Source organism: Gordionus sp. m RMFG-2023, chromosome 3 (genome assembly GCF_954871325.1).
Source record: "Gordionus sp. m RMFG-2023 chromosome 3, tfGorSpeb1-WG-v2, whole genome shotgun sequence".
Taxonomy (NCBI): Eukaryota; Metazoa; Nematomorpha; class Gordioida; order Chordodea; family Parachordodidae; genus Gordionus; species Gordionus sp. m RMFG-2023.
In genome coordinates, this window is record NC_088777.1 from 29,279,144 (window position 1) to 29,301,656 (window position 22,513).

At 28.4% G+C, this 22,513-nt stretch overlaps 1 protein-coding gene across 3 annotated transcripts; it reads right to left on the reverse strand.

Moving 5' to 3' along the window:
* Positions 1–1,733: 1,733 nt before the first annotated feature.
* Positions 1,734–20,877, reverse strand: LOC135925728 (DNA excision repair protein ERCC-1-like). 3 transcript variants are annotated; one of them, XM_065461192.1, is made up of 6 exons: positions 20,766–20,877; positions 20,618–20,721; positions 20,502–20,577; positions 20,364–20,449; positions 2,072–2,310; positions 1,734–1,905 (listed from the first exon to the last, which is right to left on the reverse strand). In XM_065461192.1, exons 1-6 carry the CDS (start codon positions 20,814–20,816, stop codon positions 1,766–1,768), a joined length of 696 nt encoding a protein of 231 aa, XP_065317264.1. In that variant the 5' UTR covers positions 20,817–20,877; the 3' UTR covers positions 1,734–1,765. The 3 variants fall into 3 exon arrangements, with proteins under 3 accessions (XP_065317264.1, XP_065317263.1, XP_065317262.1); XM_065461191.1 differs by having other exon boundaries at positions 20,364–20,437; positions 20,487–20,577; XM_065461190.1 differs by having other exon boundaries at positions 20,487–20,577.
* Positions 20,878–22,513: the final 1,636 nt, after the last annotated feature.

Here is a 22,513-nt window from a genome sequence, read left to right on the forward strand (position 1 = left end):
AACATAAAACTCTCATCTGCAAGAATAAATTTTTAGATTATAAAATACAAATGAATAAAAATTTATAAAAGACTTTTTAATTGTACACATAAATTAAAATTACTAAATATATACTTTATTAACATATTTTATAAAAATAATGGAAAATTTTAGAATAACCCTAAATAAATATAAATTTTTAAATAACACCTCATAAGATAGGGAAATTTCTGATTCATCCCTCATCAAATAAAAGAGAAAATTCTGATTCCCCATATAATGGTTTAAATTTTAAATTATACATAAATTCAAGAATTAAAAAAGTATTTAAATAAATCTCATACTCTTTGAATCGTATCTATTTGATTAATTTTGTCAGATTAAGAAAAATTTTTTTTTTACCAGATTAAGAAAAAAAACATTTGCCGGGATTCGAACCCAAGTCCACTAATCCTGGGCAACAGGCAATTTTCAAAATTAACGATTTTTTGAATATATATTATAAAGAGGGACATGAAAAGTGTGACATGAGAGCGTAACGCTATTTTTGTGACAAGGCTTTTATTAATAAAAATATTAGATTTTAAAGCAATAAATTTTTTCCTATTTCATCTCAAAATTTAATAGATAACTCCCCGAAAAATTCCTACCCCCATTAAAGTCGTCTACCCCCTACCCACCTCAAAAAAATTGGAGCCAAAACCCCCTCCGCTCATGTATACGCTTCCAAGATGGTGCTTTTTTAACATCAATATCACATCCATATTTTAAGAACTTATGGATTGAGTCAGTGATAAAATAAATACTTTCAAAATATATTAATAAAAGAAGCCCTAAATATAGTACCAGGTATATAATCAAGCTCAAACTATAACACCAATAGATTTAACTCTAATAAAAAAATGATGATTATTTTTCTTTTGGTAAAACAAATGTTGCTGAGTTCAATAATACAAATAACATTGAAATGGAGGTTTAAATTATATTAAAGGAAGTCGAAATACATTATAAATGCTTAATTATTATTTTTTCATTAAGGAAATTTTTTATAAATATATTACTGCAATACCTATATCAGCTCCAATTGAAAGGTTTTAATTTTGCCATAATATTAAATACACCGAAACGGCAAAGGACTAATGATAAATTATTTGAAAAATTTGATTATTTTATAGAATAATGAATCTATTTTAAATAGTCTTTTGCAAATTAATATTTCAACTCCCATTAAAAATACTAGTCTCCCTTCCCTATCTATGCTAAGAATGGGCTATCTAATATTAAAATGTCTGATTATTATAATTAGCTAATCATAAATATTTTATTAATTATTGTAAATATTAATTATTATTATATAAGTATGTGATGTTCTTTACAAGTAAATAATAAAAATTGTATTTTATAAACTATTCTAATTTAATTGATAATAATAATTTAAAACTATCTTGTATTTAAGATACTCTAATTAGGCAAGAGATACAAGTATCTTTTATCTTGTGTCTTTTTGATTATTTGAAATAGATACTAGTAGTATCTGTATCTTAGATTCATTTTTTCACATAAAATCTGTATCTGTATCTAGATTCTTTATCCGGCGGACCTGCCCAACTCTGTCTCTACTTACATTGAAATCAATACTTTATGAGGCAAATTTATATACTAGAATAAAGATAAATGAGCATCTATCATAACTTCTTTTTAATGTATATTTATATAACATTCGCTTGTAAGGAAAATTTAAGATAGTAATCAAATATTCATATACCCATTTATTAAAATTATAAAATTAAGAAATAACGAAAGGGGCTTTAAACAATTTTGATAATTTTTGAGCCTTTAAAGTTCCTATTCCGGGCAAAATTTCCAGATCTTCACCTTCCCTTATGGTAGCTGTTTGAATCAACTTCGATAAATTTCCATTGAAGGCTTTTAAAGGAATTGTGTTAAAATAAATTTTTTTAAAAAAAGATTAACTGGTTGAGTCTAAAACATTTATGTTTGCAACTTATATAAATTAATCTAAGCAATCCTTTTATTATTCATTTATTATTTAACAAATATATATATATAATTTATAAAACCTATTTTATACCTTTATAAAATGTTTGACTATCGGTTTTATTGACGCATTTTGAAGCTGACAAGCAGTTAATGTATTGATTTAAGTGTTGTTGATTGGATTTTATTTCTTTATCAGTAATATTAACATCACCCATTACATCATCCTCAGAGGGTGAAATAGTATTTTCACAATCTTTGCCCATTATAAGATCAGCTGGTTTATTTTCGTAAGCCTTAAATGTCTCTATGTATCTGCCTGCTTCATCTTGACTTTTGCATGTATTTGATTTTATTTATAAAGCAAAATATAGTAGTATAATAGAATTCATTGGCAAGCGATTTTGAGATTCATTATTTATTTTACGAGAGAGGCTAAATTTACTTATTTTATTTTCGGATTGTTCATTATTTTTCTAATGTTAATGCTTTATATAAAAACAGGTTTTTGTATACAATGAAGAATATTTGATTAGTTTTTTTGAATAAGAATAATTAATTATAAAAATCTTTAATTTTACTGTTTAATAGTTTTTAAAATTCATTTATTTGAGAAGAAAAATGTTCAATTGTAGATAGAAAAATTGGGATGAACATATAGTTTGTCCACACAGTCAAGGCCAACACAGTTGCATCTGTTGCCTGACATGACCAAGAGCTATCCGACCCGAAAAATAAATATTTATATAAATATCCAAAATAATCATTATAATTCATAATGTCAATTATAAAACCATATTTTTTTTATTTATTACATTTATCCTTAAAATGTCAATGAGAATAACATGTCACAATATTAATTTTATAATTTACATAACAATCTTATACCTATTTTATTAATTATAAAAAGCTTTAATTTTACTGCTTAATAGTTTTTAAAATTAGAAGAAAAATGTTCATTTGTAGATAGAAAAATTGGGATGAACATATAGTTTGTCCACACAGTTGCATCTGTAGCCTGACATGACCAGGAGCTATCCGACCCGAAAAATAAATATCCTAAATAATCATTATAATTCATAATGTCAATTATAAAACCATATTATTTTTTATTTATTACATTTATCCTTAAAATGTCAATCAGAATAACATGTCACAATATTATTTTATAATTTACATAACAATCTTATACCAAACTATTTTATGTGATTCTATTTTAGTAAATTGCATTGCATAGTTAACGATATTATTATATACTTTACTTTCATCATATTCTATCAAGTTAAATAAAATATATTTTACTAATATCTATTAAATTAATTAGCCTCATATTTTCATATTAAAAAAATTATTTCAATTTTAAAAAATTGGTGAAAAGATTAAGAGCAATGAATATAAAGTAAGGGAAAATGGCAATGGGAAATCTGAGGTCTGGAAAAAGTTTTCATGAAAACAAAGAAAAATTTAATTATAAGTTGCAATTTTTACAAATATATATGTTAATAATTTTATAACAGGTTAGTAAATTTATATTAAATTATTTTAGGAATAAATCATATAAAATATAATGTAAAAAAACTCAATTAATAATTGATAGCCTTTTTGGTACTGATCCCAAAAAACTCAAAAGTTGTACCAAATTAAAAAAGGAGTGTGTAGATGTGATTTGAGATCATTTGATACTATTCATAAGGAAGGCTTTGTTGATTGTTGCCATAATTTGCAAAAATTGGCTCAAATTTATTTTGCCAAAATTGGCTCAATACATGGAAATATTGATCTTAAAACCATCATTTCAAATCCCATGACAATTTCGATAAATTTAATAGATACTATGATGCTATACGCAATAAATTATTTCCAAAATTAAACACTTATGAAAAAGGATAACTTTTTTATAATATTTTTACAAATTATATAAATGCAACATATATATCTTGTTTAGATTACGGTCATCAAATAAACTTTTATTTAAGGTGGCGATGAATAAACACACATAAATTTTTTTTGGTTATTATAATATTTAAACTCAAATTGTATTATTCAGGCTCAATTGGGCTCTGACTAAAAAGTGTTTTAAAGTTGAGCTCGGATTGGGCTCTGGCTGTGAAACAGACCTCTACATACAACACCCAGAGAATAGTGAGAAATAAGAAGAGCTGATTCAGAAACAAGTGCTACTTATGGAGATATAACCTCAGTTTACATTATTTCTCTGTTAAAAAATTTTTAAAAAATTAATTGCACATTTTTTGATAAGCCAGTGCTACATGATGAAAATTTAAATATAAACTTAAAGTGTTTGCAGAAAAACTAAAGATATCACTATTTTTAATAATTTTCAGTATTTAACAATTCATAAAATATAACACTATTGATACATTTGCAGATCAGTGTTGCTAAAATATTTTTTACTGATAGAGAGTGATGTATATCTCATATATATTTAATTTTCTTTTTAAATAATTATTGATATAATGTCAATCAATAAAATAATTTGTATTTAAAAAATAATAGATTTTATTATATGATATAATATTATTAATTGATGTTTTACTTGGAAAAAAATTAACTTTTTACTTTTTGTGGATTGAATTGATAAAAATTGAGATATTTTATAAAAAAGAAGAAAAATTATATTGTAATTTATTGATATATGAAGAATAGATTTTGAAATAAAGAAATTGAAATATAATAAATTCAATAATATGAGAAATATTTTATTGGTACCGAACGACCAGGAATCGTGAACACTTATTAGGGAAAAAATAAGTTAGAGAAAAATATAAAAACTAAGATATTTAGAAAAAAAAAATAAAACAAAAGAGTGTTTTATAAAAATAGATTTCAGACGTTATTAATCAAGAAAAAGATTTTCTAGGACCGGGTTCCTCAAAATAATAGTAATTCCGGATATATACAAAGGTAAGAAATTTTTTTTGTATTATAAATTACACAACGCAAAGTAACATTTTTTGGATTAAAATTAGAAATATATGAGATAAAATTTTAAATTTTGGGTAATTAATGCAAAAATGGCTTTTTATTTTAATGATAATTATAATAAGCATAATATTAATAAAATGGCAAATTTTAAGAGTAATTTTAATAAAATTTTTAATTCAAACTTTAATAAAGTGGATGTGACCAATAATGTCATTACTGCAGTAATTTTTTTTGTGTTTTATGTAATCTTAATTATAATGAAAAAAGTAATAAGGAAAATAAAAAGAAGATCTCTTAAAAATAGAGAAAATGATATAAAAAATACAAATACTGAAAATTTAATTCCTAAAGTTTTGGTGAAATATCCAGATATTTCTGAAGATATCAAAAATAGTTTACATTTAATTTTGTTAGAATTAAAAAATTTAAATGGTAAAAAAAATGTTATACTGGAAGAAAAATCCGAGAAAATATTAGATACGGGTGAAGTATTTAATTTTCCTCAAAATATTGACATATTGGAGGATATAAATAAAAAATTAAATTCAATTGTGATAGAATTTAAAAAGCAAATATCTGAGGTTTTAATCGAGAAACCAGTAGAAATTTTGAAATAAAACAAATAATACTTTGAGACAAAGTATCGAGGAATCTCTAATTTTAAGTGAAATTAGAGAAATGAGAGAAAATATGAAAAATTTGTCCAGAGATGTTTCCAACTTAAAAATTAAAAATAGTAATAATGTGATTGAAAGTTGTGAACTTTCTGGAAGAAAAGGACATATCGGTAAAAATTGTTATTCAAGGAACCGAAAAACTAATGAGAATGTGACTGCAAAACCAAGTGAAAAAAATGACATGGTGTGTCATCGATGTGGTTTTGTGGGACATATAAAGCGAAATTGCATGGTGAAAGAAGCCAATTTCAAAAGTGGATTTCCGCAACGAACATCGGTAGTGATAAATCGAGTAGTTCGAAATATACAAAATCCTAGTATTACAAATATGGATAAAGCAGAAATATACAATACAGACAATGATAGAATGTGTTTCAAATGTGAAGAAATGGGACACATTGCCATACATTGTATCCAAAGTGTGAGTGGGTCACAGTGACTATATGATTTAAAAGAGAATCATATAAAAATAGAAAAATCATATTTAGAGAATAATAAATATTTTGATATATATAGTTTTATTAAAAATTTTGTGGATATATATAATAAAATTGATAATCATCATGGGAATGATGATTATACATTGAAATTTAACTCGAATAAAAAGAGTTTTAATGTAGGAAATTTTTATTGTCATTTTAATGAAATAAAAAAATTTAAATTAACCAATAATCTGAATAAAAAAGATTATTGTAATCAAACAAGTGAGAAATATCCATGGGAGATTTTTAATAAAAACATAAATGAGATTCAGAGACATTTAGATTCTGAGATGAATTTAGGTATGAATATTAATTATAGTAGAAATTCGATTATAATAAATACTATTCAGCCAATGAAAGTAATTGAAAAATTAAGTGATGAGAAAACAATTGAACAAAGTTCATGTCCTCATATAAATTTGAAATTGATTAGTCCTAAAATAATTGTATCGGATGGAGGTCCGGCTTTTATAAGTAAAAATTTTAAGCAATTTTGTAATTCAATTAAAATTAAACATATTTTGACTCCACCTTATCATCCTAGCTCTAATGGCCAGGCTGAAAGAATGGTAGCCATAGTGAAAAATTGGTTAAGAAAATCGAAACAAGAAAAAAATGACGTCTGGTTAGCCCAATTATATTATAATAATTCAAGGAATAAAGAGGGAGTTACTCCTGTTGAATTATTTTCGGGTAGAAGAACCAGATTACCCTTAATTTTCTTAAGTCAAAAGAAATTGACAATATATTATCTTATGAAAAAACCAATATAAAATTTCCTGTGGGGAAAATTATTTGGGGTAGACTTTTTGACCATAAAAAAAATGGGAGAAAGGTTGTTATAGATAATATTGGGAATAAATTGTGTACAATACGATTTGATGATGGTACTGTGGGAGTAGGTCATAACGATTTTATTAGGGTATATAATAAAGGGGGAATTAGTCCATAAAAAACGGAATTATGGTTCCTATAATTTTTTAGGACAGAACTCTTATCTGATATCTGTATCATTTTTTAAATATTAATATAAGGCTATGGAAGCCAAAAGTAATTTTATATAAAATAGAAATGTTATTTAATATCATGTTATTGTGATATAGAGAAGATTATCATTAATTTGATTTACACTAAACAGAAAATAAATCATTTTATGAGGGAATATTTTTTTATGTTATCTTAAAAGAAAGAAGATAAAATTAAATAAAATGTTTTGTGTGTTTTTGTTTCAGAGAAAGAAAAGTGAAAATTAAAATATGTTGAAAACACAAGTGTATTTTAGTGAAAGTTTATTTATATATATAAATGACTTATATTTAATGCACTTTTAGGGAAAGAAAAGTGAAGAGTAAAATTTTTTTTTTAAAAGAAAATAAACGAATGATGTTTTCGTGAAAATTGTTTATTAATTTGAATGGCATAGGAGTATAATAGTAAATAATTTATATGTTAATAAAGAGAAAGATTATTAAAAATGATAATTAATAATTAGTGATTTTCTTATTTTAGGGAAAAGTGAAAAGTAACATATTTTTGTTAAGAAAATAACACGAGTGGTGTTTTTTGTAAAAACTGTTTTTCTTTTAATTTGAATTATACAGGGGCCATATATAAATAATTATGTATTTAAAAAAAAAAATTTTATTAAAAAAAAAATAAATAATTAATAAGTATTAATTTTATTTTAAAAGAGAAATTTAATTAATTATATTAAAAATAAATTTGAGTATTTATTTAAAATAAAAAGAAATATCTATAACTTGTGATGAGTTACAAAATTGAGACGCACGAACAAATAATCTATGTGAGGATAATAAAAAAAAAGAAATTGGGAATAAAAAAACCTAAATCTGATGTATTCAAAAGATGCTTCGCTGTCAAAGTTTCGGACATAAAATAAAGGACTGCAATATTCCGACTCATGTGTTACAAAATCAGGGACGCGAGGATTATCTTAGTGACACAGATGAAATTCCGGGAACTAGTTATTTTTGTGGAAAAAATAATAGGGTACAGCCGGAGGTAGCGTACCAAAACTACAATAAAATAAATGAGATAGAATCTAGAAGTAAACAATATGGAATAGGCAGTGGCCACCTAATAATTATGATGGAATGGTTAAAAGATCACATGGTATACAAGCTAGGACAATGGGAGGAATACCAACTACAAGCCAGAATTTGATCAAAGTGGGATCAACCATATCTAAGGTGATCTACAATAATGATTGGCAAAAGAAATATAATGTTATGGAAACTGAAGAGGAGGAGATATTAAAAGATAAAGAAAAGGACATATAATGTAAAATTTAATTTCGCGTTTTTTTTTTCATGTCTTGGTCTTTTGTAAGGCGGACGTGATGTATATCTCATATATATTTAATTTTCTTTTTAAATAATTATTGATAAATTTAATGTCAATCAATAAAATAATTTGTATTTAAAAAATAATAGATTTTATTATATGATATAATATTATTAATTGATGTTTTACTTGGAAAAAAATTAACTTTTTACTTTTTGTGGATTGAATTGATAAAAATTGAGATATTTTATAAAAAAGAAGAAAAATTATATTGTAATATATTGATATATGAAGAATAGATTTTGAAATAAAGAAATTGAAATATAATAAATTCAATATTATGAGAAATATTTTAGAGAGGAGGCATTTTTTATAAATATTTGAAATTTATTGTTAAAATTGAATTAATATCCATTATTATTATCATTTTATTTTTAAATCATAATTTAAATTTTATTATATGATATATTACATTTTTATTTTTCAACCCCTAATTACATATTTTTTATCTCTTTATATATCTTTTTTTTAAACAATAATAAAAATAATAGAAATTGATGTATAAATAAAAATGTTAATAAAAAATTTTCACCGATTAAATTTAAATATAAATTGATATAATATAAAATAAATCAATAGCCAAAATAAATAATAAAATAACATCGATCAACATATTCAACATTCCACCCTCCAAAGAAATTCGGCTTATGATTTCCTTGGATAGGTTTGGTAACATCATTAACATTCATGATCACCACGCAATACACCACCCATGTTCATGGTGCAGTCTTCTTTTCAAACCGAACGATGGCTAGGTAAAGTAAAGACAACCCTTAGCTAATTTCCAAACCGGATCGCTTGTGCATGGTATCGGACATCTAGATTCCTTTCGAGCAAGGTTTATTTTGTTGTGCTTCAGCTAGCAATCCAATTTCTGAGTCGTTGCATCGATCTTGGCGCATGGAATTCTCCTTGAAGGTATGATCTTAGGCACAGCATCGGGCTTCAAGTGAACTTTCTCTTGTCTGACTATTTTGGGTTTGTAGGAGTAAGTTGATTCGAGGTCTTTTTTTGTTGTCGAGATTATCTTCTCGAGATCAAACGTTTTTAAAATGTTGTTGAAGGTGTGGGCCACATACGTCCTAGCAGGGGAATCTTATCATTATTCACTACAATGGCCTCCAGTGTATGTGAGTTTCCTTCATACTTAACGTTCACGTTGGTAAGACAGAATATCTTGATAGCGCTGCCGTCATAACCAGTGAGTCTCATGTCCGCCTACAGTCTTAGCTGTCAGCTTCGGAAGTATAATGTACTTGGTACCAGTGTCAACTTGCATCAATGTGGGTATGTTGTTAATGCTCACTGTCACGTACACGTCATATGTGGTATCCTTGACCCCCATATTATACACTTCCAATGCAGATTATATTCTTTAAGGTCTGTGTTTGAGTTGTCGTCATCATCAATTGCTTCGATGTTCATAGCATGGTTCGTATTCAATTGATAATCACGATCTTTGTAATCAGAAGATCTATTGTAAGTTTTATTGTCATTTTTGTACTGGTTAAGCCTCGACGAATATTTCGGAAAACAATTAATATTTTGAGGGTTGTGTCTGTGCTGACCAAGACGGGGATAGTTGGTTCGGTTATTACCTCTATAGCAGTCATCCCGCCGATCAGGGCTTTGATGGTCACAATGAGAGTCGTGGCGATTGCCATGGACGTTGTACCCGCTATTGTTGTATCGATCGTCGTAGTAGTTATCGTTGCGATTATCGAAACGGTTGTGGTTATAGTGACAATTATCGTAGCTTTGATCAAAACGATTGTCGTGGAAGTTGCTGTGCCGTCCGTTAAATCGTTTGTTGTGGTCGTTGTCGTAGCGTCCGTTGAATCGTTTGTCGCGGTCGTTGTTGTAGCGTATATCGTAACGTTCATCAAATCGTTTGTCACGGCAATAGTCGCAGCGTAAATCGTAATGTTCATCGAAATGCTGTGCGGGGCGATTGTCATTGATGAACTGGGGTTGCTTGATAAGAGACCATGTGCGTGAGAGTCCTGAATGGGTTTTGTTGTTACGTAACTATTTTTGACTCTTCATATGTGAATAACCTCTTGTACATCAGGTGATTCATTCAAATGTAACAATTTCATCTCGCCCTTGATGCCACTTGGGTCCGCGGTGTCTTTCTCTAGACCTAGATTGTAAATGTCTTCTATGGTCATAGAGCTCTTGACCGCTTTCCTGACATCTTTGGAATATGAGGATACCCTCACTTTCTCAATAATTCTTTGAATGCCATTGAAATTACATTCTTTATTGAGTCGTGCTACGCGCGTGACCCAAGCCGAGAATATCTCATCCTTGCCTTGAGTTGCAGCATAAAATAATTATAGTTTAGCGTTCTCGGTCTTCGATGGATGTTGTAACTTGAATTTGCCAAGCAGGGCGTTTGAATCTTGGAATTCTGCCTCAGTGCAAATTGCCCCAATATAATTGAATTCGTTATCAGGAAGACTTTGGAGAAATAAAGCGGCCTTTTCTCCGTTGGAGATCTTGCTGGTATTTAGAAAATTCTGCAATTTCCCTATGTAGGCGTTGTCATCGCTACTAAATTTGGGGAAATCCAGCTTGACAAATTCAGTCATATATGTGGAATTGTTCAAAGCATCCATCGTAAGAGAATTATAATCGATAAAGGCGTGAAATAGAATAAATGTACATTGTAAAATCAAGTTCAAATTTTAAGATAATACTTATGCAGAGTTCGGACGTAGATTGGCCTCCATGTTAAAATTGAATTAATAACATTTATTATAATCATTTTATTTTAAAATCATAATTTAAATTTGATTATATATATTACATTTTTATTTTTCAACCCCTGTGCTGATAACGAGAAGGTCGCGAGTTCGAGACTCGTCTTGGCCACCATGTTAAAATTGAATTAATATCCACATTTATTATTATCATTTTATTTCTAAATCATAATTTAAATTTTATTATATGATATATTACATTTTTATTTTTTAACCCCTAATTACATTTTTTTTTATCTCTTTATATATCTTTTTTTTTAAACAATAATAAAAAAAAATAACTAATACAATTTGATGTATAAATAAAAATGTTAATATAAAATTTTCACCGATTAAATTTAAATATAAATTGAAATAATATAAAATAAATCAATTGCCAAAATAAATAATAAAATAACATCGATCAACATATTCAACAAAAATAAATAAATATCAGTAATTCTAATGAAATCAGGCCTTCCTGTTCCCACCCTCAAAATTCCAAGACACTCATGGATAGTCAATTCCTAACCCACCCTTCAATTCATGGAAACCCCGTACTGGGCACAGATAAACTCTAACAGATTTTCTAAAGCTATTTTTTTCTATAAGAATTGGTTTATAAATAAATTGTGTTTTGATATCTGTATATGTAATTGGATCATATCATAAATAACTTTAATTATTTTGTAAAATTATTATTTTATTTTAGAATTATTTTAGTTAGATAGCTTATAAGATAGAAAGAAATAAAGATATTTAAATTTATTTTCAATAAAAAGATATTAGCTTGAAATTCAAAAATATATAACAAAATTTTAATGCCTTATTAAATATCTAGCCAAACCTATAATTTACTATAAAATAAGGAATAAACTTGTGGTAATGGCTCAATTACCAATTTTATTTTTTTACAACTATTTTATTTTTCTAAAATATGTGGTAAGATTCAAAAAAATGACAAATTTTCCTTTTTTTTAAAAAAACTATTTTTTTTTTTTTTTCAATTCAATAAAAATATATCTTTTTTATATCCGAAGAAATACAATAAAAAATTCATTATATTCTTTTACATAATTTCTAAAATCAAAAAAAAAACGATATTCTTTTTTTTTTAAACTTTTATATAAAAATCGCGAATAATGTAATCAATAATATACTCTTTTTTTTAAATACCAAAATACAAAAAATCGATATATATATTTATCAAAAATAAAAAATCGATATATAATTTTTCTTCTACTACAACATGTACCCCCTTCTAAAGATGAACTACAGGGTACATGCTAAAAAATAAACGCAATACAACAGGGGCGTTAATGATCAACTCCTCTAGGGAGTCACTTATCTCCACCTCCGTTCCATTAACATTAAAATTAATATTTTTTCGAACCAACATTTTCGAATTTCCGACTTCATTCTGAATTTCCTTCTTTTCAAAATCCATCGTTGTCCCACTTGGCACCTTATCATTTTCAGCTGCTTGGCGGAATTTATACAACAAACGTCTTCCTGCGAACTCTTCGGCTTCCCGGGCTAATAATCTTGCGTCATCAAATACTCTCCGCTGTTGGCCCCCAGCCCAACGATTTATCCCATGGTTTAACGTATATGAGCTGCTTGTTCCACTTGCACATTCCCGGGCTTTATGTCCTCTTCCCCCGCAATTGAAACAGTTTAAACTGAGCCCCCTCATTCCCATTTTCCGCGATTGAATAGTTGCTGGCCCTGACGCGTAATTTGCTTGTAATGTTGCCCTACCTTGCGAGGACGTTGGACCATACGAGGTTGTCGACGGGGCTCCTTCTCCAGTCTGTTGATCAATCCACGCATTGTGCCATTTGTCCGCTAGTGGATTCGTCATGTCTAAAGAATTAATCTGCGACATAGTTCTATTGGTCTTTATGTATTAGGTCTCCATAAATTTAAAATATTTTTCTTTCTCTTGATTTAAATAAAAAATCTAATAACAACAATTTACACAAATGGATACTACACAATAATTTCTTTCTTTTTTTTTACCACCAACAAAAATAATAAAAACTATTATTATTATTTCTTCCCTTTTTATCCAAACACTAATATACTTTGACTATTTTGATTTGAAAGTGAAATAATTGGAATTATTTTGTACTGCAATTAATAATATTTTAATTTTAAAGGCTAATTTATTAATATCTTATATAAAAATTTTATTAAAGATTATTTTGCAGTGTTAAAATATTAAGGTTATGTTTTTTGAGCAGTAAATTTAAAATAATCAAAATTGGCAATGTTTTGCAAATATATAATTTTATTATAAGTTATCAAGAATATTAAAATCCATGAAAAGGCAAATGGCAATTTTAGATTGCACAATACGTTGGTCCTCTATATGTATGATGCTAGAGCGATTATTAAGTTTGAAAGATTTCTGTAATGATTTTATTATAGGAGCATGTGAAATCATTTTGTCAGAAGATGATTGGAATCAAGTAAAAGAGCTTACTAGTGTGCTGGCTCCTTTAAAAATAACAACATTAATATTGCAAGCAGAACAATTATGTTTATCGGATTTTTATGGCATATGGTTAAGATGTCGATTAGAGTTAGGGAGATTAACAAGTTCTTTTTCAATGAAGTATTAGAAAATATGAAAATAAGAGAGCAACAATATTTACAAAATAGTGTTGTATATGCTTCGATATATTTAGACCCGCGATATCAGGTTTTATTAAGTAGTGAGCAAAAACAAATGGCTCTAGACCATCTTGAAGATTTATGGCATACCCAAAACTCTATTATTTACAATATATTGGATGCTACAACAATATCTTCTGGTTGTAGCTATAACAATGATAATGATAACGATATTGATGATCTGGAAATTTTACTATTAGATAGAGAAAAAAAATAAAATTATCATCTGATAGAAAGGAGCAAAAAATATCAATTGTATCTTTAATTGAAAAGTTCTCGGAAGTTAAGAGAATAAATAGAGATGCAAACATTTTAAAATTCTGGGAGGAAAATTCTTCAATATATCCAGAATTATATACCTTGTCTAGAATCGTCGGCGACACAAGTACAATAATTTATGTATTATAAAAATGACTATCTATTTTAGGTAAGCGTGGATTTTCATCGTTGAAATTATTTTGTCTAATTTACGTGGAAATCTGAAGGATGTTTAAAGATATCATGATTGTGCGATTGAATAAAATATTTAAAATATAAATTATCTCATTTCGAATTAAATGTGTATATAATGAAGTATAATAAAAAATGAATGAAAAAAAGTCTTATTTTGAGTCATTATTTTTATGTATTCTCTGAACCCGGACCCGAACCCTGGACCCGGGTCCTTTTTAAATTTATTACCGGACCCGAACCCGGACCCTTTTTTTTGTCGAAGGGTTCACATCCCTGCTTGGAATACCATCTCGAAAACAATTTCTTGCAATGTCTTATTACTATTCCCGCTGTTAAACCATGTACTTCTTCAAACTCAATCCATTTCGAAAATGCATCTACACTCAGAATAAACTTTTTTCCTTCCCATTCAAAAAAATCCAAATGCAATCTTATCCAGGGTCCTTTAACTTTTGGCCAATTACTACCCTTTTCCTTCCGGGGCATATCGGACGAGGCATTGCAAACCCCACAACTTACCCAAATCATTAATTTCTTCATTCATTCCTGGCCACCATACATCTTCCCCATTGCTTCATTTTTTCTATTCCTTGATGCCCCGCAGGTTTATTGATTTAAGAAATGATGATAATTTGGTGAATACGGGAACTGTCAATTTTGTAGAAATTTGTGGAAAGGAATCGATTTTGGAAGAGGAAAGTAAAATAATTTCAGAAAAATTTAAATTGGAAAAAAGTTATATAAATGATGAGGAAATATGTAAGGATTCAAATTTAGAAAGGGAGAAAATACCTGTATCACAAAAACGGTGAAATTGGTAAGGAAAAAAGGTGATGATAGTGTAATAACAGAAGAAATTGATGGAAGTCATGATTTAGGAATTTTAGAGGAGTCAGTTAGGGATTTGGTAAATAAATATAAAGATATTTTTGATGAAAAATTAGGTCGTTTAATAGATTATGAAGTAGATATACGTTTGAAGAAAAGATACATTCCAAAATATTGTGCAGTACGTAGAGTGCCTTTTGAATGGAGAGCAGAAATGGAAAAAGAATTAGATAAATGGTTAAGAGATGGGATAATTTGTCCGATTGGATATAGCGAATGGGCGACTCCATTAGTTCCAATAAGGAAGGCGAATGGCAAGTTAAGGATTTGTGCGGATTTCAGAGTAACTTTAAATCCGTGAGTTGTGGAAGTAAAGTATCCGTTACCGAGAATTGAAGAAATTTTAGCGAATTTGAAAGGGGCGAAGTATTTTTCAAAAATTGATTTTTCATGTGCGTATTTGCAGTTACCTATGAAAGAGTCTACGAGGAAATTGTTAACCATAACGACGTTTAAAGGATTGTTTATGTTTTGTAGCTTGCCATTTGGATTAAGTGTTTCGGCACCGATTTTTCAAAGAACAATGGCTGCGGTGTTTCAAGGGTTAGAAGGTGTTTTTTATTATATGGATGACGTATTGATTACCGGAATAACGGTAGAACAACATAATCGAAGGTTGGGAGAGGTTTTTGGACGAATAAGGGTTAAAGGATTGAGGGCAAGTAGCGAAAAAAGTGTTATGGGCGTTACCGAAGTTGTATATTTGTGACATAAAATAAATGGAATAGAGGTAAAACCGTTGGATAAAAATTTGATGAGTATTGCGAATTTGAGAAAGCCGGTGAGTAAGGCAGAAATTCAATCGTTTATGGGAATGGTGAATAATTACCATAGATTTATTGAAGATTTTGCAAGGATAGCAGCTCCCTTATATGAGTTATTGCGGAAAAATGTGTCTTTTGAATGGAAAAATGAGCAAGAATTGGCATTTGAAAAATTGAAATCGGAAATTAGTAAAGAGCCTGTATTAGTGTTTTAATAGTGAATTGGAGGTGATTATGGCTGTTCATGCTTCTAATAAAAAAGTGGGAGGAGCTTTATTACATTTGATAGAAGGTATAGAAAGACCGGTAATATTTTTATCGAGAGTATTTAGAGAAGTAGAAACAAGATATTCGGTAATAGAGCAAGAAGCGTTGGCAGTTATTTTTGGTTTGACGAAATATAGGGAATATTTGATTGGAAGGAAATTTGTAATGTATACTGACCATAAGCCATTGATACATTTGTTCAGGAAAAATAATAATGAGCTGATGATGTCGCCGAGGCTTCAGAGGTGGCTATTGTTAGCAGGTAGCTTTGATTTGGAATTGAAATATAGACAGGGTAAAGAGATTACCAAATCTATTATCGAGATTAGGTATGGGAGAAGAAAGTAATTGTGTAATGAAGGATAAGATGGATGAAAAAGCATTAATTCGGATATTAACGGGAGGTTTTAAAGGTAACCCTACTACTTAAAAAGAAATACAGGAATATACTCTGAAGGATAGAGAATTAGGTTTGATAAAATTATTTTTAACAGGTAAAAGAGCGTGGAATGATAAAGGAAATAAATATAAAAATATAGAAACTGAATTGGTAAATGTTATAGTCCCACGACGATTAAGGGAAAGAGTTTTAAATATGTTACATGCGTGGCATCAAGGAATAGAAAAAATGAAGCAATGGGGAAGAGAATATGTATGGTGGCCATGAATGATTGAAGAAATTAATGATTTGGGTAAAAGTTGTGAGGTTTGCAATGCCTGGTCCGATATACTCCGGAAGGAAAAGGGTAGTAATTGGCCAAAAGTTAAAGGAGCCTGGATAAGATTGCATTTGGATTTTTTTGAATGGGAAGGAAAAAAGTTTATTCTGAGTGTAGATGCATTTTCGAAATGAATTGAGTTTGAAGAAGTACATGGTTTAACAGTGGGAATAGTAATAAGACATTGCAAGAAATTGTTTTCGAGATTTGGTATTCCAAGTATTATGGTGTCCGATGGAGGACCGGCTTTTATAAGTGTGTTGTTTAAAAATTTTTGTGTAAAGATGAATGTGAGACATATAATGTCACCACCGTACCATCCTAGTTCAAATGGGCAGGCTGAACGGATGGTAGCGATAGTGAAAAATTGGTTAAAAAGAATAAAGAAAGTAAAGGAGAATTGTGGATAACGCAATTGTATTACAATAGTGCGATTGGAAAGGATGGCAAATCACCAGCAGAGAAAATGATGGGAAGAAAAATTAATTTCTTTTTGGATAGTTTGAGACCAGTAGATACGGATGTAGAAACGGGAGATAATGTTGTTTTGAAATTTGTGGTTGATCAATTAGTATGGGTTCGGATGTATGGAATGAATAAAAATGGGAAAAAGGAATAGTTATAGAGAATGTGGGAAATAAAGTACTAAAAGTTAGATTAGAAGACAATAGTGAGGTCACGAGACATAGAAATCAGTTAAGAGCAAGGGTATAAAGGAATAGTAATATATATATATGAAAAAAAATTTTTGTGAAATTTGAATAGGATCAAATAGGAAAAGTTTAATTAAAGTAGAAGGAAATTTTGGAGAATTTACACTCTTGTAGGGCAGCCAATTTTAATTTGTTGATCGTGAATGTAGATATGTATAAATAGAGAGTTTGTAGAAAATAAATAAAATCAGAAGAAAGATTAAATATATAGGGTTAAGTGGCCATATGACGATCGCTAAAGAATTAGCTATGTGATGTATTAAACACGTGATGTTTTTGAAATTATTAATTGAACAAAGAATTCAATTCAGGAGAAAATTTGTAAAAAAAATAAAAATTGAGGGTAGTGTAAAGAGATAATTAATTAGAGAAGTTGGTAAAATAAGAAATTGTAAAAGTTTAAATAGAAATTTGTGATAGTTAAAGAGTTTAAATTGTAATCAATTTAGGCGGTGTGTAAAGAGAAATTTTTTTACGAAAGGAATTGAGGTTGAAAGGAAAAGAAAAAAACAACTGGTAGGGTAGTATGTAAAATATTTTGTAAAGTTAAGGAAAAAGATTTTTAAAAAAAAATTGTGTTATTTTCAAGTTAGGTATGTGTTATATATAAAATGTTTTGTAAAGTTAAAGAAAGAGATTTTAGAATAAAGAAAATTGTGTTATTTTCAAGTATGGTATGTGTTATATTAGTGTTTGGATAAAAAGGGAAGAAATAATAATAATAGTTTTTATTATTTTTGTTGGTGGTAAAAAAAAAGAAAGAAATTATTGTGTAGTATCCATTTGTGTAAATTGTTGTTATTAGATTTTTTATTTAAATCAAGAGAAAGAAAAATATTTTGAATTTATGGAGACCTACTACATAAAGACCAATAGAACTATGTTGCAGATTAATTCTTTAGACATGACCAATCCACTAGCGGACAAATGGCACAATGCGTCGATTGATCAATAGACTGGAGAAGGAGCCCCGTCGACAACCTCGTATGGTCCAACGTCCTCGCAAGGTAGGGCAACATTACAAGCAAATTACGCGTCAGGGCCAGCAACTATTCAATCGCGGAAAATGGGAATGAAGGGGCTCAGTTTAAACTGTTTCAATTGCGGGGGAAGAGGACATAAAGCCCGGGAATGTGCAAGTGGAACAAGCAGCTCATATACGTTAAACCATGGGATAAATCGTTGGGCTGGGGGCCAACAGCGGAGAGTATTTGATGACGCAAGATTATTAGCCCGGGAAGCCAAAGAGTTCGCAGGAAGACGTTTGTTGTATAAATTCCACCAAGCAGCTGAAAATGAAAAGGTGCCAGGTGGGACAACGATGGATTTTGGAAAGAAGGAAATTCAGAATGAAGTCGGAAATTCTAAAATGTTGGTTCGAAAAAATATTAATTTTAATGTTAATGGAACGGAGGTGGAGATGAGTGACTCCCTAGATTGATCATTAACACCCCGGCTCCATGATTTTTTTTAAGTTGCGTAAATGTTTTTTTTATATAATAAATAAATTTTAAGGAAATTTAGTTTTTGTTGTATTGCGTTTATTTTTTAGCATGTACCCTGGAGTTCATCCTTAGAAGGGGGTACATGTTGTAGTAGAAGAAAAATTATATATTGATTTTTTATTTTTGATAAATATATATATCGATTTTTTGTATTTTGGTATTTTAAAAAAAAGAAGTATATTATTGATTTTGTATTAAATATATTCGCGATTTTTATGTAAAAGTTAAAAAAAAAGAATATAGTTGTTTTTTTTTTGATTTTAGAAATTACGTAAAAGAATATAAAGAATTTTTTATTGTATTTCTTCAGATATAAAAAAGATATATTTTTATTGAATTGAAGAAAAAAATAAAATAGTTTTAAAAAAAAAGAAAAATTTGTCATTTTTTTGAATCTTACCACATATTTTAGAAAAATAAAATAGTTGTAAAAAAATAAAATTGGTAATTGAGCCATTACCACAGTGGTCTTTTTATTTATATTTATATTGTTAGATAGTTAGTTCTTAAAATAAAAAGAAATAAGCCATTGATATTACTGCAAAGAATATTAATCAAATTGAAACCAGAGTTTTATGAGATACTGCACAATTTTTTATAGGAATGAGAATAAACCCAAACCCTCAATATTTTGCTGAACCCAAACACTAGCCCTTTAAAATTTAGAGTCCAGGGTCCAAGCTTACTTTTTTTTGTGGAAGTCTTAATGACATATTTTAGAAGATATTATGATAATTTGCCTAAATTTATATTATTTTTTAAATTATATTGTAGTATTATATTATATTTCATAATTATGATGATTATTTTTATGGTCTCGAATCCTGAACTCACCCAAATTGGGTGAAGACATTTTTTTACTGAACCATATCCATTTTTTAGACGGGTTCACAGCCCTAATTTTTTATGTGTGAATTGTATAGTCCCCCTTTCAATCTTTATGCATGAATTTTTCAGCCTGACTTGGTCTTAAATATGTTACCCTGCCATTATGAAAATTTCAAATTTGTCCAGCCCAAACTGTGGGCTAGACTTGATGAATCATACTAGACTTTACAAATTCCTGGTGTATAAAATACATTATGAAAGTATTTTGTGGCTTAAATATTTATGAAGAAATATTAATTTTAAGAAATGGTTTAATAGTTTAAAATAATAATATAAATGTAATATATATAATTTAACCTCCAAGTCAGAATTAGTGTGCAATCAGATAATATGGATATTTTTGTTATTTCTTTTAACAAGTGAGTAGGATCCTTTATATCAACCTTATTAAAAATTAGATAATATTATTAAAATAGAAACTTGAATAATCAAAACTCTTAATTCAAATAAATGTCCTAATTCCTTCAATCTTTCATGTATATAATTTTGATTTAGTTGATGGTATCTAAGACTAGTAAATTTGATTTTATAAATACTATGCAACATTCTACCTTAGGTACAATATACAGGCTGTTTCACCAACTATATAATCAGGAATAATTGATGCATATTGCCAGGGTACATTACGAATAAACTTTAAAACTGGATTACCTTTCTATATTGAGTATTCAGTCAAAAACTTTAATTTGTGTTTAAAACTTGTCTAATATTAACTAAGATGGAATTCGTTTTGGTAGAGGGTTTATTCATTTCAAGCAATCAGTGCGAATTCGAGGTGAAGAATAGAAAATACGGGTGTAACTAAACTGAGAATTGACAGGTAAACTGAGAATTGACAGGTAAACTGAGAATAGACAGGTAAAATTTATTTATGGCCATTCAATTATTTTTTAAAATATAAAATTTGAAAAATTATCTTTTTATTCGTTATATTATATTGAGTTTATAATTATATTAACAAAATACAACTATATTCTTTTTTAACATGGCTAATATATTTTTATTCTTATAAATGTTATCACACAGTTATATAAAATGAAAAATATATAATTTGTAAAATTAGTAAACGATTAAGAAAAAAAATTCATAATAAAAAAGGACAATATTGATAGATCATAAAATAATCTAAAATACAAAATAAATAAAAGCGAAAGCAGCAAAAATTATTCAAAACCTCCTTCATCTAATCATCAGGAGAGATAGAATTAATAAAACAAACATAATTAGCCTTAAAATGGCTATTGCGATCCTCTGCCTTAAGTAAAAACCATCGTGAGGCTCCCCTAAATTTTTTCTGAGTAGGCGGTCAACATCTTAAATAAGATTTTAGCCAAATCACCATATGTAGTTAAAGTGGAGCAGGGGCGTCGCTAGCCCTTACAATCTCAGGGTGCTCAACTAAAAAAAAATTTATTGGAGGCTTCGCCTCCCCTCATGCTCCTAATTTGCTGGCTTTCGGTCCGCTTTTGCCCGGCCTTCGGCCGGTTTTATATTTATATATTATATTCAGGCGCGTACGCAGCGAGAGGGGGGGGTACAGGGGGACAAATCCCCCCCCCAAGCCAAAAAATGCAGATGCTGGATATATTTTTCAAAAATATTATTGTTTATATTAATTTATACTTGTCAATATTTATTCCTATCTCATATTAAATATATACTTAATTACATTTATTTATCACATTCATATAATAAGTTATTTTATCAAATAATTTCAATTTCAAGTTCCTTGGCGTAATATTTACTTATTATTTTCAAATTTTTAGTGGCGTAATATTTATCTACCATTTTCAAATTTCTAGTCAAATAATAATTATTTCTGAAACTTGGTCCAACAGGGAAAAGGAAATTGCAACCTTGTCCAACGAGATAGAGCCTCTTCCATCAAGCACTAACAGCTATTAAGGAGTTAGAAGAGCCAATTATTTGCTATTACTGAAATATTACAATGGCCTGAAAGAAATATTTCTCAGAAGCAAGAAAATTATTGGATTCAATGCTAATTCCAAAATTTTTTATCATTAGAATGTATTATTTAATTATACAACTATTTTATGTATTACTTTTCAAAAACATGACATTGACTTGATTAAGACGATGAAAATAGCGGAGAGCACTATTAGAATTCAAGGAAATTAGGGCTAATGTTGATGAAGAATTTTATATGTTATTGTTGAGTCAAAAGCAGAGCTATACGTGTTTAATATTTATCTCCCTCGACTTGCAGCAAGGCAAGCTCATAGTTAAAACATTAATATAGGATCAGTAGAAGGTATATCTTAGATACAGATAAATTTATAACCCAAATAAATGAATGTTATAATTCATCATGCAGGGCTTACCAATCTGCAAATATTACTTCCACAAAAGCCTTCCCAACCTTTTTCAGATGGTGATAAAAAAATATTTGTTAGATTTTTATCATGAAGATGTTAAAGTATCTTATG